Source organism: Phyllobates terribilis, unplaced genomic scaffold, assembly GCF_046119375.1.
Source record: "Phyllobates terribilis strain yellow unplaced genomic scaffold, ASM4611937v1 Scaffold_1__5_contigs__length_1240528914, whole genome shotgun sequence".
Taxonomy (NCBI): Eukaryota; Metazoa; Chordata; class Amphibia; order Anura; family Dendrobatidae; genus Phyllobates; species Phyllobates terribilis.
The window spans coordinates 744,025,749-744,042,647 of NW_027362761.1; the positions used below are offsets into that span (position 1 = coordinate 744,025,749).

The 16,899-nt window shown below is 42.4% G+C and overlaps 1 protein-coding gene across 1 annotated transcript; it reads right to left on the minus strand.

Annotated features, from left to right (window-relative positions):
• Positions 1-5,052: 5,052 nt before the first annotated feature.
• On the minus strand, positions 5,053-6,000 carry LOC141170654 (olfactory receptor 5A2-like). Its single transcript, XM_073655173.1, has one exon. It carries the CDS (start codon positions 5,998-6,000, stop codon positions 5,053-5,055), a length of 948 nt encoding a protein of 315 aa, XP_073511274.1.
• Positions 6,001-16,899: the final 10,899 nt, after the last annotated feature.

Below are 16,899 nucleotides of genomic sequence, written 5' to 3' on the forward strand. Positions count from 1 at the left end.
GACAGACAAGTGGGATGCTGATGCTAATGATGGCGTCATCGCCACTCAACATCTTGGTGGACTCCTCAAAGTTTGTCAGGATGGTACATATGTCAGACATCCAGGTCCACTCCTGAGGTCTTATGTGTGGAGTCTGACCTTAATATCGACGGCCTTGTTGCTGCTGGTACTCCACAACTGCTCTCTTCTGCTCACAAATCCTTTGCAACATGTGGAGGGTAGAGTTCCAATGTGTGGGGACATCAGACACCAGTCAGTGTGCAAGAAGCTGCAAATGCTGCTGCAACACAGCAAGGGCGGCGGAAGCTGTAGCCGACTTCAAAAATGAGCTGACAGGCGGCGTACTTTGACGAGCAGATCTGGCAACTCGGGGTACAATTTAGGAAACCGCTGAACCACGAGGTTAAGCACATGAGCCAGGCATGGTACATGTGTGATCTCGCCTCGCCTCAGAGCCGCCACCTGGTTACGGCCATTGTCACACACAACCATGCCTGGATGTAGGTTCAGCGGTCTCAGCCACAGATCTGCCTGCTCTTTCACAGCTGTCCACAACTCACAAGCAGTATGAGGTTTATCACCTAAGCTTATGAGTTTCAGCACAGCCTGTTGCCGCTTGGCTGAGGCAGTACTGCAGTGCTTCCAGCTTGTAATTGATGTGGTGATATCTGAGATGGAGGCTGAACATGAGCAGGAGGAGGATGATGCGCAGGAGCTGTACACTGTGGGGGTAACTCTGACTGACATAGGGCCCGCAATCCTCGTTGTGGGAAGGATGTGTTCTGTCCCAAGGTCCGACTGGGTCCCGGCTTCCACTATGTTTACCCAGTGTGCCGTCAGGGAGATGTACCGTCCCTGGCCACAAGTACTTGTCCACGTGTCAGTTGTCAGGTGGACTCTCCCAGTAACTGCGTTGTTGAGGGCACGGCAGATGATTTTGGACACGTGCTTGTGTAGTGCGGGGATGGCACACCGGGCAAAATAGTGTCGGCTGGGGACCGAGTACCGAGGGACGGCCACCCCCAAAAGGTTGCGGAAGGATTCCGTCTCCACCAGCCTAAAAGGCAGCATTTCCAACGCAAGCAGTCGTGAAATGTGCGAATTTAGGACTGTGGCCTGTGGGGCGTTGGCTGCGACTTTGCGCTTTCGTTCAAAGGTCTGCGACATGGACAATTGAACGCTGCGGTGGGACATGGACGTTGATGCTGTTTCTTGAGAAACTGCCATAACAAGTGAAGACTGAGAGGAGGGGGCATCTTTGCATGCAGTATGGACAGGGGATTGCCTTACACGCACAACAGGGGGTTCTATTACACACACAACAGCGGAAGAAGCAGTGGTGACACCCGCTGACACTTGTCGTGGACCCTGGGGTTCGCCCCACAAAGTCTGGTGCTTTGCTGCCATGTGCCTGATCATGCTGGTGGTGGTCAGGCTGGTAGTTTTGTCACCCCTGCTGATACTGGCATGGCAGGTGGTACAAATGGCCTTTTTGGGGTTATCAGCAGAGTCTTTAAAATAATTTCAGACTCTGGGAGACCTACCGGTTGTACTGGCAACGTCCCTCGTGTTGGTGTTACGGGGAACTGTTGCCCGCCTTCTGTCTGCGGCCACCACACTGCTTCTTCCTGCCTGTTGGGGTACTCTGCCTCCCTCCCCTTGTGTGCTGCTGGCCTCTCTCTGCCATGATGGGTCAGTTACTAGATCATCCACCACCTCCTCCTCTTCCACATGCGCACCACAATCCTTCTCCTCACTTCGTGGCAATTGTGTCTCGTCATCATCCACCTCTTGTGACAAATTGCCAGCATCGACTTCCTGTGGTCATGGCTGTTCAAATATTTGGGCATCGCTACATGGGATCTCCTCTTCCACCACTTCAAGCGGAGCAGGCGAGGGGCACAAATATGGAAATGGACCAGTGAACAGCTCTTCAGAGTGTCCAAGTGTGGGATCAGTTGCTGTCTGACTACACTCGGCATGGTGGGAGGAAGGAGCATCAGGGTGAGATGGAGTATGCGGTCGAGACTCACGGCTACTAAAACTTGACCGTGTGGAAGATTGACCAGATGTGGTGGTGCCCAGGTAACTGGAAGTATTATCTGCTATCCAATTAATAACCTGTTCACACTGATCAGTTCGCAATACTGGTGTTGTAGTGTGCTTCCCTAGTAATTCGGTCAAGAAGTGGGAGCGAGAAGATGTGGCTGTTGGTTGTAGCATATTTTCACCTTGGCCACGGCCCCGTCCTCTGCACGCACCATCACCAAAATGTCCAGTTCCACGTCACTTGCCACGCGCCGTGCCCATTGTAAAGGAAGTAAAATAGCTTACACTCGCACTATCAATGGAAAAAGGGTAATACAAAGGAGATTAGAACCGTGGAAGAGGAAAACCACAATTCTATTTCTCTGGCCTACACCAGGCTCTTTCAAACAGATATTTTGGTGTCTGACCAGTCAGGGAGACACTATTAAATTTTTTTTTACGGCAAAAAATGCCAAAAGCAGGATAATACAGAGATTTGACACGTGGAACTGCAAAACCACAGTTCTATTTCTCTGGCCTACACCAGACTCTTTTAAACAGATATATTGGTGTCTCACCAGTTAGGGAGACACTATTACAGTTTTTTTTACGGCAAAAAATGCCAAAACCAGGATAATACAGAGATTTGACCCGTGGAACAGCAAAAAAACAGTTCTATTTCTCTGGCCTACACCAGACTCTTTTAAACAGATATATTGGTGTCTGACCAGTCAGGGAGACACTATTACAGTTTTTTTTACGGCAAAAAGTACCAAAAGCAGTATAATACAGAGATTTGACCTGTGGAACTGCAAAACCACAGTTCTATTTCTCTGACCTACACCAGACTCTTTTAAACAGATCTATTAGTGTCTGAACAGTCACAGACATACTCATTTTTTTTGGGGGGGGGGGGTGGGAATACCAAAAGGTTAATAAGACGCGTATTTGTACAGTCTGACTGAGGAAAAAAAAATTCCTGATTTATATGAAAAAAGAAATATTTTTCCTGGCCCCTGAGACCGGGGGATAAGTCTAGCAGTTTGGCCAACAGGAGCACACAGGACTGTAATGCAGTGTTTGCTGGTATAACCACTGCGTCTCCTATACAGCCTGCCTGCCTGATATCTGGGATGGATATTAGTCCTGAGAAGGACTGTTTGTTTGATTTGGCAGGCTTTAGAGACCCTACACTACCTATTTCGCACTATATATCTCTCCCTAACTCAGCAGCACTGACCCTACACTGTCTGATCCGGAGCGACTGTGTCCAAGATGGCGGCGCCCGGTTTTAAATACTCGAGGTGACGCTGTGCGGCCAGAAAATCACTGTAATGTCCACAAACAATATGGCTCCGGCATTCCAGTGACTGGCTGGCAATCCCTGCATGTTCATTGGCTCTGTAAAGAGCGCCAAACGTGCAGGGCGGAGACCCGAGCTCCCGCCCGAGTAACCTGGAAATTTTCGGTGCTCGCCGAACATCCTGACTAGTGAGATGCTCGGGCCAGTACCGAGCAGTGTCGAGCATGCTCGCTCAACACCACTCATCACTAATTGGTAAATCAGCCAAGTCTGGTATTGTTTTATTGAATTTATAAGAAAAATAGATGAATCAATTCTCCCATTGTATTCTATGAACCTGCAAATCAGCAAAACAGGAGACTTCATTTACTCACCTCTACCTTTAACCAGATCTCAGCACATAGTTCCAATTCATCAATGTACTGTGTAATGTATAGAATTAGCCACAAACCTCACAATTAGAACATCTCAGAGTATAGCCAAAGTCCCACAAGAAGAACCACTTTGATCCCTCTGTAAATCTCTGAGTCATCCCTGTAGGATGTCCTACCGGACACCCATTGTACCCCACAAGATCTCAGGGTGCCAATGCACGTACCACCCCTCAAAAATGTAACAAAAGCTGATAAAAATATTCTATGTAAAATGGTATCAATAAAACCTAGAGGTCAGCTAGCAAAAAAAAACTCATACAGCTATTTGGATGGAAAAATAAAAATGTTATGGCTCTTAGAAGAAGAAAAAAAAAGAATACTCAGAAACAAAAATTGTCTGCCTTCTTAGGGGGTAAAACTTCAGTTTAACGACCTTAGTTTATCACCACTTTTCTGAACAGAAATGATTTGTAAATCAGTCCCACAGAAGTCTTTAAGTTACGTTACTCATCTTCACTTATTATGTATTGATTCACAAATAAACAAATAGACCTTACTATTGATGATACAGTATGTCCAGTGTGTAGAATAATATAAAGGTATACAATGCAGCTACAAAAGGACATACACATGTTTTGTATAAATGGTTATCAGGGTCCACCATTCATTTCTTTGGTGGTTCTAGGTAACCTTACTCCAACACTGGGTGTAGCAGAACTACAAGATATAGATGAGCAAGCAAGATGATTAAACAGGTTGTCCACTTTTAAGTTTCTGGCCTTTTTTCACCAGCACTGTGTTAAAATAATAAAATCAGATTATATATGGTCTACATTGGCTGAGCCACTGAACTTAGTAATTGACTGTAGTGGTGACTTGTGCTTTAGTCGTGATGTCACCTTTGCAGCCAATACACAAAGACCAGAATAGTGGCAGAGAGACAGAACCTGGACCAGGGGAGGTTGAGTACTATATAATTTTATTATTTTTACACAGCACAGGCCATTAGAGAGAAGAAACCAAAAAAGTGGTAAACCCATTGAAGTGCGCAGTTAAGTTATTGTCCATTAGATTTATACTAAATGGCCATATCTGAATCTAGACTTTCTTTTTTGGCAATTATTTAATGAAGATTTGGTTTTGCCTGTCATGCCTTTTTTCAGTTTTAATATATTACTATATAAGTACTGTACTATGTAAGCTGTTGATTTTTTACTTTTATTATGGATGCAAAAAAAACACAATACATGATAGTTGCTAGACCTAGACTACATTGGATTAAAATCAATGAACAAAAATGTAACCCTTAAAATTGTGTAAAATGTTGTGAAGATAGATGATTTATCTTCATCTATTATTTCCTATGATGCTATTCCCAAACTTTCTGGCAGAATTCTTTACCTCTCGATTCCTCAGGCTGTATATTAAAGGGTTGAGGAAAGGAATAATTACTGTATAAAACACAGCAATAACCTTATCTTGTTCTGGACTGTAAGTGTTTGAAGGTCTCAGATACATAAAAATAATAGTTCCATAAAATAGAGTCACAACTGTCAAATGAGAAGCACAAGTAGAAAAGGCCTTTTTCTGTCCTTTAGAGGAACGTATTCTCAGGACAGCTATTAATATACATGAGTAAGATACTAAGATTACAAATAGAGACGTGAGCTCAATAAACCCTACTAAAGAAAAGAGTATCATTTCATTAAGCCTTGTATCCCCACAAGAAGTTTCAATTAGTGCTATGACATCACAGTAAAAATGGTGAATGGCCTGAGGATTTTCACAAAAGTCCAAATGGAAAAACGAGAAGCCAGTCTGAACAAAGCCATTGAAGAATCCTCCAATATAGGACAGTAAGAGAAGGCTTAACAACGTTTGCCTGTTAATTATTTGTATATACGCCAGTGGGTGGCAGATTGCCACATATCGATCATAGGACATTGCTGCCAACAGAAAACATTCACTGCCTCCAAACCCAGCATAGGACAGCATCTGTAGGCTACATCCAGCTACTGAAATCAAACTTTTATCTGACACAAAGTCCATTAACATCCGGATTGTGACAGAGGAAGAATAACAAATATCAATAAATGATAACTGCTTCAAAAAAACATACATAGGACTATAAAGTTGTGCATCATATCTGATAAGCGTTATCAGCGCTGAGTTTTGAAGCAAAGTCAAGAAATATATGATGAAGAACAGGACAAACAGAGAAGATTTCAGTTCAGAGCTGTCTGTTAACCCAGCAAGTGTAAACTCAGTCACGATAGTTCTGTTCCTATAACCCATTTTCGTTAGGATAGCCGGAGAGACATCAAGCCATTCCAATCCCACATTTCTAATCGTAAGAAGAATTTATATGTTCTTAAGTAAATCACTGTTAACAGCAGAATATGTAAAGGTGACATTTAATAGTAAAGAGCATTAAACATTTCAAATCAGACACCTTTCCCATTTTAACATTATTTTTGCACCAGTAGAATAAGTTAAAGCTACTGAACCCAATACATCTGTAACAGGGATCCCCACCAATCTCCCTGCTGTATAATACTGGCATCGGCAATGTGGCAGAAGAGCCTAGGGGCTCATTCTGGGACCAGTACCCAGGTGCAACCTTTTTTGTAGCTATGCTGCTGAATCTAAAACTGAGCATCAGCCTCTATACATTCTAATTCCTACTATGCACACAAACCCTATGTGTCATTTTATGCATTTATACCGTAAAATTTCTCAGAAATATGTTCTGCAGCGTCTAGGACACTTAGCTGTATTACAATATGCTGAAGTTGCTGAAAGAAGCACTTTATATCAGTAACTAAATGAAGTCTATGAAGCATGTCGGTGTACCGTAAGCATCAGGTTTATACAAATGTTAGTTAAGGATATATCACATTTCTGCTGACAAATATATTAATATTGTTAAAGCTATTACATTTATTATTTTAAAAGGCGGAGGATTTTTGTGATGATGTTGTTATGTTATGATAATGTTTACGCACAATGTTGTGTCCAATTTTCAGTAACTGAAATCTACTATATAAGCAAAGGGCTATGAGGATTTTTGAAGCCAATCACTATAGTACCAGAAAATATATATATATATAATCACACACACAAGTACAGTATTACGACACTCTGCTCGTTTTAATTGTATTTGTGCTCTGAACTTTTAAAGTACATACGTGTCAGTAGATGCTGACTGCAGCAGCGTTCTGGTCTTCACCCTTCGCTCCCTTCCTATGGCTATAAGCTATTTTATAAATAACATGTCACTGGGGGACTTACGACGATTGTTCTCCTACCTAAGAGAATTGAGCATTCTTTTATACTAATCACTTTTTATTAGCATGATTTAGTCTCTAGTCACTTGTAAAAGTTTTAGGCAGGTGTAGAAAAAATTCTGCAAAGTGAAACTTTTAGTAATAGAAATGTCAACAGTTTACTTTTATCAATTAACAAAGTGAAAACTGAAGAACAAAAGAGAAATCTAAATCAAATCAATATTCGGTGTGACCACTAGAGATGATCGAATCATTTCAATGTGAATCGAAATTCAAGTCAAATTTTATGAAGTTTGCAGACCCCAGCGAATTTGAACAATTTGCAATTTGATTTGGGGTCTCGGTTTATGGTCTGAAGATCACTTGGGTCATGACTGAAGTTGAAAGGACCATATACACGGTGGCGGCAACGATGCACCATTTCCAGATTTTTATCTAAAGAGAAAATATATACCTGTATTATTCTCTGAGATAACACCTGTCAGTTGGGATGTGTTCCCACTTCTCTTGCCCAAGTTTCATAACTATCAACATGTTGTCTGCTCCTCAAGCAATTACTTCAGCAGGTTCTGGAGGACCTTTGTCACCCAGTTGTTTCACCCAGATTTTTGCATCATCATTGACAGGGTGTGAGGATCCAAATCCTTTATCTCCTTTGACTGTCACAACTTTAGGGGCCCTTCCTATGACCACCTGCATTTTAGAAATAGACAGTACCAGTAACTGAGCTATCTTATCTCCCCTCTGTATTAACATGTCACTTTCTCCACTATTCATTTAAAGTACTTTAATTTCTCCCTGATAATCCTGGTCTATCACTCCTTGCATTACCTGAATCCACTTTATGGCCAAGCCTCACCTTGGGGCTATAAGACCAAAATGCTCAGGTGGCATTTGCAAGCCTATAGCATTGTCTTTACTCCTCCTTTTTCTAATCTCAACTCCTCATGGGAATACAGATCTAGTTCTGTTGCCTGTGGGGTAGCTCTATATGGTCCTAGAGCTCCTGACTCCAATTTCCAATAGACTACTGTCTGTTGTGAGGTTATGGCTTTTAAAGGCATGATCTGCAGATTTGGGGTAATCATTTGCATTAGTGGGGTTTCTTGTTTTCCAATTGGTCGATTGTTGTGGAATCGTTTCACCACTTTTTTAGACCATCCTTTGCAAGGCCACAGGAGAGAAGAAGTCTGACACATAGTCAATGCCTAGAGAGGATGGTACAGGAGTATCTCCAAGTGAACATCGAAGCCATGACTGTGTCACTGGACCCTTGCTCATTTTGGTATTCCAATCTGGAAAAATGGCCGGAGCTTGCCACTCACGCCTTGGAGATCTTGTCATGCCCTGCAGCCAGCGTTCTCTTTGAACGTGTGTTCAGCGCTGCTGGTGGTGTGCTGACAGATAAGCGCACGCGGCTGTCCACTGAGAATGTAGACAGACTCACGTTCATAAAGATGAACAAATCATGGATTCGCAAGGACTTTTCTACCCCTGTGTCATCCTTGGCAGACTAAAAGCTTGAGGATTTGGTAAAATCACCTCACCAACCGTTTTAAGCAACTGCGGGGCAATTGATGCCACTTAACCCTAGAACGCATGACCATAAAAATCTACACTTTCACATATCTGGGGCCTTTTAGGCCCGTGTGCAAATAACATGGAATAACTCAAACTCAAATGACAAACAGCAATATACATGGAGAATACCTAGAGTTTCAAAATTCTAACTAAAGTAATCTTGCAGAAAATAGAAAACAATTAACAGGGCGGGCCTGCGAGGCCCCAGGTATGCGTTCTAGGGTTAAGTGGTGTCTGTGCCACAATTTTGGGAAAAAATGGAGACTCTTTTTGGAGTCCCCTTGCTGTGTCTTACATGACGTTGGCATCGTCAGTTCCAGGTGGGTTGGGTCGCTGCCCCCCCCCTTTTAACTGTAAGAAACTACATACACTATGGCTTGGGGTAACACAGATGGTTGAGTCTGAAGAGCTGTTTACTCAGAGGTCTGCTCCAAATCTTCAGTGCCTGCTAGTCAGCGTAGAATTTTTAACTGCATCTAGCCTAGGCAGACTGTGGGGACCCCCAACCAAACCAAGACGCTCAGCCCCCCTAACGACCCCCTTTCCTTGACAATACAATAATGTAACACTTACAACTGGATGGGTGAGGATCAGTCACAGCTTTATTAACTCTTTATACTCATTCCATTAGAAAGGCATTTTATTTCTAAAATAATTCAGCTTGTTGCAGCATGACCTGGGTCTCCACTCCGGCAAGTTGGCCAACAAGTGTAACTCTCCAACATGTCCTTTCTATTTCCAGGCCAAGGAGGATCCTGCATACTTGTATGCAGGACTCTGACCCCCACCCATCATTCTTAACACTTGATCCACTCCGTCCTGGAGTCCTGACAGGAATATGTCCAGTCCAATATTAAGTGAACACCGTCGGGCCGTATGAGGCCTGCTTTATCTCCTTCCAGTTGTCGGTGTCGTATCACTACACCGCCTCTGTCTCTTCTAAATTTTGCCATCCGAATATTTATTACCCGCCTTGTCCGTTCGATGGCCGTGATGTCTCGTGCACCTTGCCATACCGCTATTGGCACAATCTCTGACCATACTATAGCTAGTTTTGTGAAAAATTCTCTGAAGCGCTCAGTGTCTAGTTTCGTTATTGCCATTAGTTATGCGCTCTTGTGATGACCTAGATTGTTTCCACCGGCCTGTATAACTAAGATGACCGGACCTCTTGCCTCTCTCCCTACCTTGATTACCTCCATAAGTACCTGTGGCCATAGCAGGCCTCTAATACCTCTCCAGTTGAAATATGTGTTATGAAACTCTAATTTCCTCCCGTCTGGGCGGACTTTCGCCCTTTTTTCTGCCCAATATATATACGAGTGGCCTATCACCCAGACTGTTGGCTTAGCGTCACCTGTAAAGGAAACAAACCATGTTAGGATAACAAGTCCGGTCTTATGTATCTCGCCAAACACGTGGATCGCCATCTCCCTATCCTCTGAACTTCCGTTTCTGACAGTCCTGCTCTTGCTGCTTCCGTGGCCGCGCCTATGCGGAATGAGTGTGTCCCGTAATCTTTGGGGTGGTTCCCTGCCGATGTTATGCATTTATTAAATATAGCTTGGAACTGGTATCTTGATAATGGCGTTCCATCAATGTGTGATAGGAAGAAATTACTTTGTGATCTGATGGTTAGATATGTTTTAACTATTGTTACCCGACTCAGTGTACCGTTTGTGGGTTGTAGAAGTACCCAAGTGCCCCTGCCCGCTGGAACCGTTTTCGATTGGTGTATGCGTAGACGTATTGCATTATTGGCTATGACTACGTCCTGGTGTAATAAGCCTCCACTGGTTGTAATTTTGGATTGAGGGACTAATTCGCTTATGCATAGCGCCCCGAAGAAGGCGATCACAAAATGCAGTAGACAGTAGTGTTGCTTCAAATTGTGAGTGTCATGTTAATGGTGTTAGGGATATGATGTGAGTAATCAGTTTTAGTGACACGGGACGGGACGTCTACACTCCTGACTTGGCTGACCCCTTTTCCACCCTTTTATGGATTGTCTGATGATGAATCTTTGTCACATCTCCCCAATTCAGTAGTTGGAAGTGAAATGCTACTCCCGTCAGACACCGCTGCGCTGATGCCCCTGATATGCCCGTCATCATTAGCTGGTGGAGAAATTCTATGGTGACTTGTGATCTGGCTTGTTCACATTGGTCAACCCGTCTGCCTGCTACTAGTCGTGTACACTCTTCCCATACCTTACCGTATGCTTGCCACGTCGACGGGGCAACTGACGCTCTGATTAATGGCATCAACTATTCGCCACTAGATCCCATAGGGAGGGTGGGCAACTGTTGCCCGATGGGTGGGCGTTGCGGAAGAGCTCTGTGAAAATCTGCCAATTGAATTGTTATAAAGCGTTAGCAGCAGCTTTAGACCCTTCAGCATAGTGGCTAGCGCGGACCCATACATTGTATTTTAGGCACAGGAATGCTAGCCTGCGTAGTAGGCCTAGCACTGGGAGAGAGGATGATGCCATCTTATTAATGCAGTGCGCTAGGCTGATGTTTTTTGTTATGAAGCGTATATTTTTGTTAGCCAGGCGCGCGCCCCATATTTCTATTGCTACCACTATTGGGAAGAAAAATTATTTTCAGGGCTAGATGTAGATAAAAATTATTATTAATTTCAAAGCTGGTGGAGCTAGGTATAGATGGCCTAATACAATGAGTCCCACACACTGCTAGAAGCCCAAATATTTTTTCAGAGCTAGATGCAGAAAAAAATTATATTGAATTTGCAACCTTGTGAAGGTTAGTATAGATGGACTAATAGAACAAGTCCCACACACTGCTAGAAGGCCAAATATTTTATCAGAGATAGATGCAGATAAAAAATTAGATTTCATTTGCAACCTGGTGGAGGTTAGTAGAGATGGACTAATAGAACAAGTCCCACACACTGCTAGAAGCTGAAATATTTTTTCAGAGCTAGATGCAGAAAAAAATTATATTGAAATTGCAACCTGATGGAGATCAGTATAGATGGACTAATAGACCAAGTCCCACACACTGCTAGAAGCCCAAATATTTTTTCAGAGCTAGATGCAGAAAAAAATTATATTCAATTTGCAACCTGATGGAGGTCAGTATAGATGGACTAATAGAACAAGTCCCACACACTGCTAGAGGCCCAAATATTTTTTCAGAGCTAGATGCAGATAAAAATTATTTTTAATTTGCAACCTGATGGAGGTCAGTATAGATGGACTAATAGACCAAGTCCCACACACTGCTAGAAGCCCAAATATTTTTTCAGAGCTAGATGCAGAAAAAAATTATATTTAATTTGCAACCTGATGGAGGTCAGTATAGATGGACTAGTAGACCAAGTCCCACACACTGCTAGAAGCCCAAATATTTTTTCAGAGCTAGATGCAGAAAAAAATTATATTCAATTTGCAACCTGATGGAGGTCAGTATAGATGGACTAATAGAACAAGTCCCACACAAAGCTAGAGGCCCAAATATTTTTTCAGAGCTAGATGCAGATAAAAATTATTTTTAATTTGCAACCTGATGGAGGTCAGTATAGATGGACTAATAGACCAAGTCCCACACACAGCTAGAAGCCCAAATATTTTTTCAGAGCTAGATGCTGAAATAAAAATATTTTGAATTTGCAACCTGATGGAGGTCAGTATAGATGGACTAATAGAGAAAGTCCCTCACACTGCTAGAGGCCCAAATATTTTTTCAGAGCTAGATGCTGAAAAAAAAATATTTTGAATTTGCAACCTGGTGGAGGTTAGTATAGATGGACTAATAGAACAAGTCCTACACACTGCTGAAGCCTAAATATTTTTTCTGAGCTAGATGCAGATAAAAAATTAGATTTAATTTGCAACCTGGTGGAGGTTAGTATAGATGGACTAATAGAACAAGTCCCACACACTGCTAGAAGCTGAAAAATTTTTTCAGAGCTAGATGCAGAAAAAAATTATATTGAATTTGCAACCTGATGGAGGTCAGTATAGATGGACTAACAGACCAAGTCCCACACACTGCTAGAGGCCCAAATATTTTTTCAGAGCTAGATGCAGATAAAAATTATTTTTAATTTGCAACCTGATGGAGGTCATTATAGATGGACTAGTAGACCAAGTCCCACACACTGCTAGAAGCCCAAATATTTTTTCAGAGCTAGTTGCAGAAAAAAATTATATTGAATTTGCAACCTGATGGAGGTCAGTATTGATGGACTATTAGAACAAGTCCCACACACTGCTAGAAGCCCAAATATTTTTTCAGAGCTAGATGCAGAAAATAATTATATTGAATTTGCAACCTGATGGAGGTCAGTATAGATGGACTAATAGAACAAGTCCCACACACTGCTAGAAGCCCAAATATTTTTCAGAGCTAGATGCAGAAAAAAATTATATTCAATTTGCAACCTGATGGAGGTTAGTATAGATGGACTAATAGACCAAGTCCCACACACTGCTAGAAGCCCAAATATTTTTTCAGAACTAGATGCAGATAAAAATTATTTTTAATTTGCAACCTGGTGGAGGTTAGTATAGATGGACTAATAGACCAAGTCCCACACACTTCTAGAAGCCCAAATATTTTTTCAGAGCTAGATGCAGAAAAAAAATATATTCAATTTGCAACCTGATGGACGTCAGTATAGATGGACTAATAGAACAAGTCCGACACACTGCTAGAAGCCCAAATATTTTTTCAGAGCTAGATGGAGAAAAAAGTTATATTCAATTTGCAACCTGATGTAGGTCAGTATAGATGGACTAATAGAACAAGTCCCACACACTGCTAGAAGCCCAAATATTTTTTCAGAGCTAGATGCAGAAAAAATTATATTCAATTTGCAACCTGATGGAGGTCAGTATAGATGGGCTAATAGACCAAGTCCCACACACTGCTAGAAGCCCAAATATTTTTTCAGAGCTAGATGCAGATAAAAATTATTTTTAATTTGCAACCTGGTGAAGGTTAGTATAGATGGACTAATAGACCAAGTCCACACACTGCTAGAAGCCCAAATATTTTTTCAGAGCTAGATGCAGAAAAAAATTATATTGAATTTGCAACCTGATGGAGGTCAGTATAGATGGACTAATAGACCAAGTCCCACACACTGCTAGAGGCCGAAATATTTTTTCAGAGCTAGATGCAGATAAAAATTATATTCAATTTGCAACCTGATGGAGGTCAGTATAGATGTACTAATAGAACAAGTCCCACACACTGCTAGAAGCCCAAATATTTTTTCAGAGCTAGATGCAGAGAAAAATTATATTCAATTTGCAACCTGGTGGAGGTTAGTATAGATGGACTAATAGACCAAGTCCCACACACTGCTAGAAGCCCAAATATTTTTTCAGAGCTAGATGCAGAAAAAAATTATATTGAATTTGCAACCTGATGGAGGTCAGTATAGATGGACTAATAGACCAAGTCCCACACACTGCTAGAAGCCCAAATATTTTTTCAGAGCTAGTTGCAGAAAAAAATTATATTGAATTTGCAACCTGATGGAGGTCAGTATAGATGGACTAATAGAACAAGTCTCACACACTGCTAGAAGCCCAAACATTTTTTCAGAGCTAGATGCAGAAAAAAATTATATTGAATTTGCAACCTGATGGAGGTCAGTATAGATGGACTAATAGAACAAGTCCCAAACACTGCTAGAAGCCAAATATTTTTTCAGAGCTAGATGCAGAAAAAAATTATATTCAATTTGCAACCTGGTGGAGGTTAGTATAGATCGACTAATAGAATGATGCTATGCCCAAAAGGTTTTACTTCACTAGGTGCAGTAAAAAAATTGATATTCTATACACAGGTGGTGTAGCTTGCAACACAGATAGGCTACTCCACTGACTAACACACTCTGCAATAGGACAAAAAGGATTAGCTTTGCTAGATTTAGCCAAATGCTGTGAATAAAACTTGCACAGCACTGGCACAGACCTGCCTGGCAAAAACTGATAGGAACTGAAGTAACTTAGTCCTGAAAAGGACTGCAATTACAATTAGTCTTTACTCCCAACCTATCTATTTAAGAGCACAGACCTGCCTGATAAAAGTCGTAAGAAATGCTGTAACCTAGTCCTTAAAAGGACTGCAAACACAACTATTCCCTACTCCCAAGCTATCTGTAGATTTGTGCGAAAATTGGCTTAAAATTAACAAGGTATAGCGCACACAGCAACAGCGGTGCCGTCTAACACGCAGCTGCAGCAGTGAGAAAATGGTGGCGACGGGGAAAATGGCTGGGTCTTATAGGGCATACACTGCCAATGACACATGCCCTTGCTTGTGTGAAAAAAAGCAGTTCGCTCCGTGTGTGCGCTGCTGATAGGCTGACAGATTGCACCTCCCCACTGTAAATGCGGGAAAGAGAAAAAAAAATGGAGATCTTCATTATTCCTGCAGAGATCCATCCCCTGCCGCTCCCCCCGCCCCACTGTACACTCAAACTGTGTATTAACATTAATTTTCAGCATTACTGAGAAAAAATCCAGTTATGATTTTGGTGCACGAACAGTTATCGAACATAACCTCGAACAGCCGAATTTTTTTCAAATTGTTCGTGTTTGTCGAACGGCTCGAACACCGCCCGAAACAGCTCGAATTTGAGATTGACGAACAGTTCGAGTCGAACAACGCTCATCTCTACTCCCAACTACTGAATTGGGGAGATGTGACAAAGAGATTCATCATCAGACAATACTTAAAAGGGTGGAAAAGGGGTCAGCTAAGTCAGGAGTGAAGACGTCCCGTCCCGTGTCACTAAAACTGATTTCTCACATCATATCCCTAACACCATTAACATGACACTCACAATTTGAAGCAACACTACTGTCTACTGCATTTGCGATCGCCTTCTTCGGGGCGCTATGCATAAGCGAATTAGTCCCTCAATCCAAAATTACAACCAGTGGAGGCTTATTACACCAGGACGTAGTCATAGCCAATAATGCAATACGTCTATGCATACGCCAATCGAAAATGGTTCCAGCGGGCAGGGGCACTTGAGTACTTCTGCAACCCACAAATGGTACACTGAGTCGGGTAACAATAGTAAAAACATATATAACCATCAGATCACAAAGTAATTTCTTCCTATCACACATTGATGGAACGCAATTTTCAAGACACTAGTTATAAGCTATATTTACTAAATGCATAACATCGGCAGGGAACCACCCCAAAGATTACGGGACACACTCATTCCGCATAGGCGTGGCCATGGAAGCAGCAAGAGCAGGACTGTCAGAAACGGAAGTTCAGAGGATAAGGAGATGGCGATCCACGTGTTTGGCGAGATACATAAGACCGGACTTGTAATCCTAACATGGTTTGTTTCTTTTACAGGTGACGCTAAGCCAACAGTGTGGTTGATAGGCCACTCGTATATATATTGGGCAGAAAAAAGGGCGAAAGTCCACCCAGGCGGGAGGAAGTTAGAGTTTCATAACACATATTTCAACTGGAGAGGTATTAGAGGCCTGCTATGGCCACAGATACTAATGGAGGTAATCAAGGTAGGGAGAGAGGCAAGAGGTCCGGTCATCTTAGTTATACAGGCCCGGGGAAACGACCTAGGTCATCACAAGAGCGCATAAATAATGGCAATAATGAAACTAGACACTGAGCGCTTCAGAGAATTTTTCACAAAACTAACTATAGTATGGTCAGAGATTGTGCCGATAGCGGTATGGCAAGGTGCGCGAGACATCACGGCCATCGAATAGACAAGGCGGGTAATAAATATTCGGATGGCAAAATTTAGAAGAGACAGAGGCAGTGTAGTAATACAACACCGACAACTGGAAAGAGATAAAGCAGGCCTCCTACGGCCCGACGGTGTTCACTTAATGGATATTGGACTGGACATATTCCTGTCAGGACTCCAGGACGGAGTGGAAGAAGCTTTAAGAGTGATGGATGGGGGTCAGAGCCCTGCATAAGAGTACGCAGGATCCTCCGTGACCTAGAAATAGAAAGGACATGTTGGAGAGTTACACTTGTTGGCCAACTTGCAGGTGTGGAGACGCAGGGCATGCTGCAATAAGCTGAATTATTTTAGAAATAAAATACCTTTCTAATGGAATGACTATAAAGAGTTAATAAAACTGTGACCGATCCTCACCCATCCAGTTGTAAGAGTTACATTATTGTATTGTCAAGGAAAGGGGGGCGGTAGGGGGGCTGAGCGTCTGGGTTTGGTTGGGGGTCCCCACAGTCTGCCTAGGCTAGATGCATTTAAAAATTCTTATTAGATACACAGGCGGTGCAGCTTGCTTAGCAGCTGGGCTACTACACCCAAAGTATTGCCTAGG

Coding starts and splice junctions, on each gene's coding strand:
- LOC141170654 (XM_073655173.1), bottom strand. CDS start 6,000: ATGGGTTATAGGAACAGAACTATCGTGACTGAGTTTACACTTGCTGGG.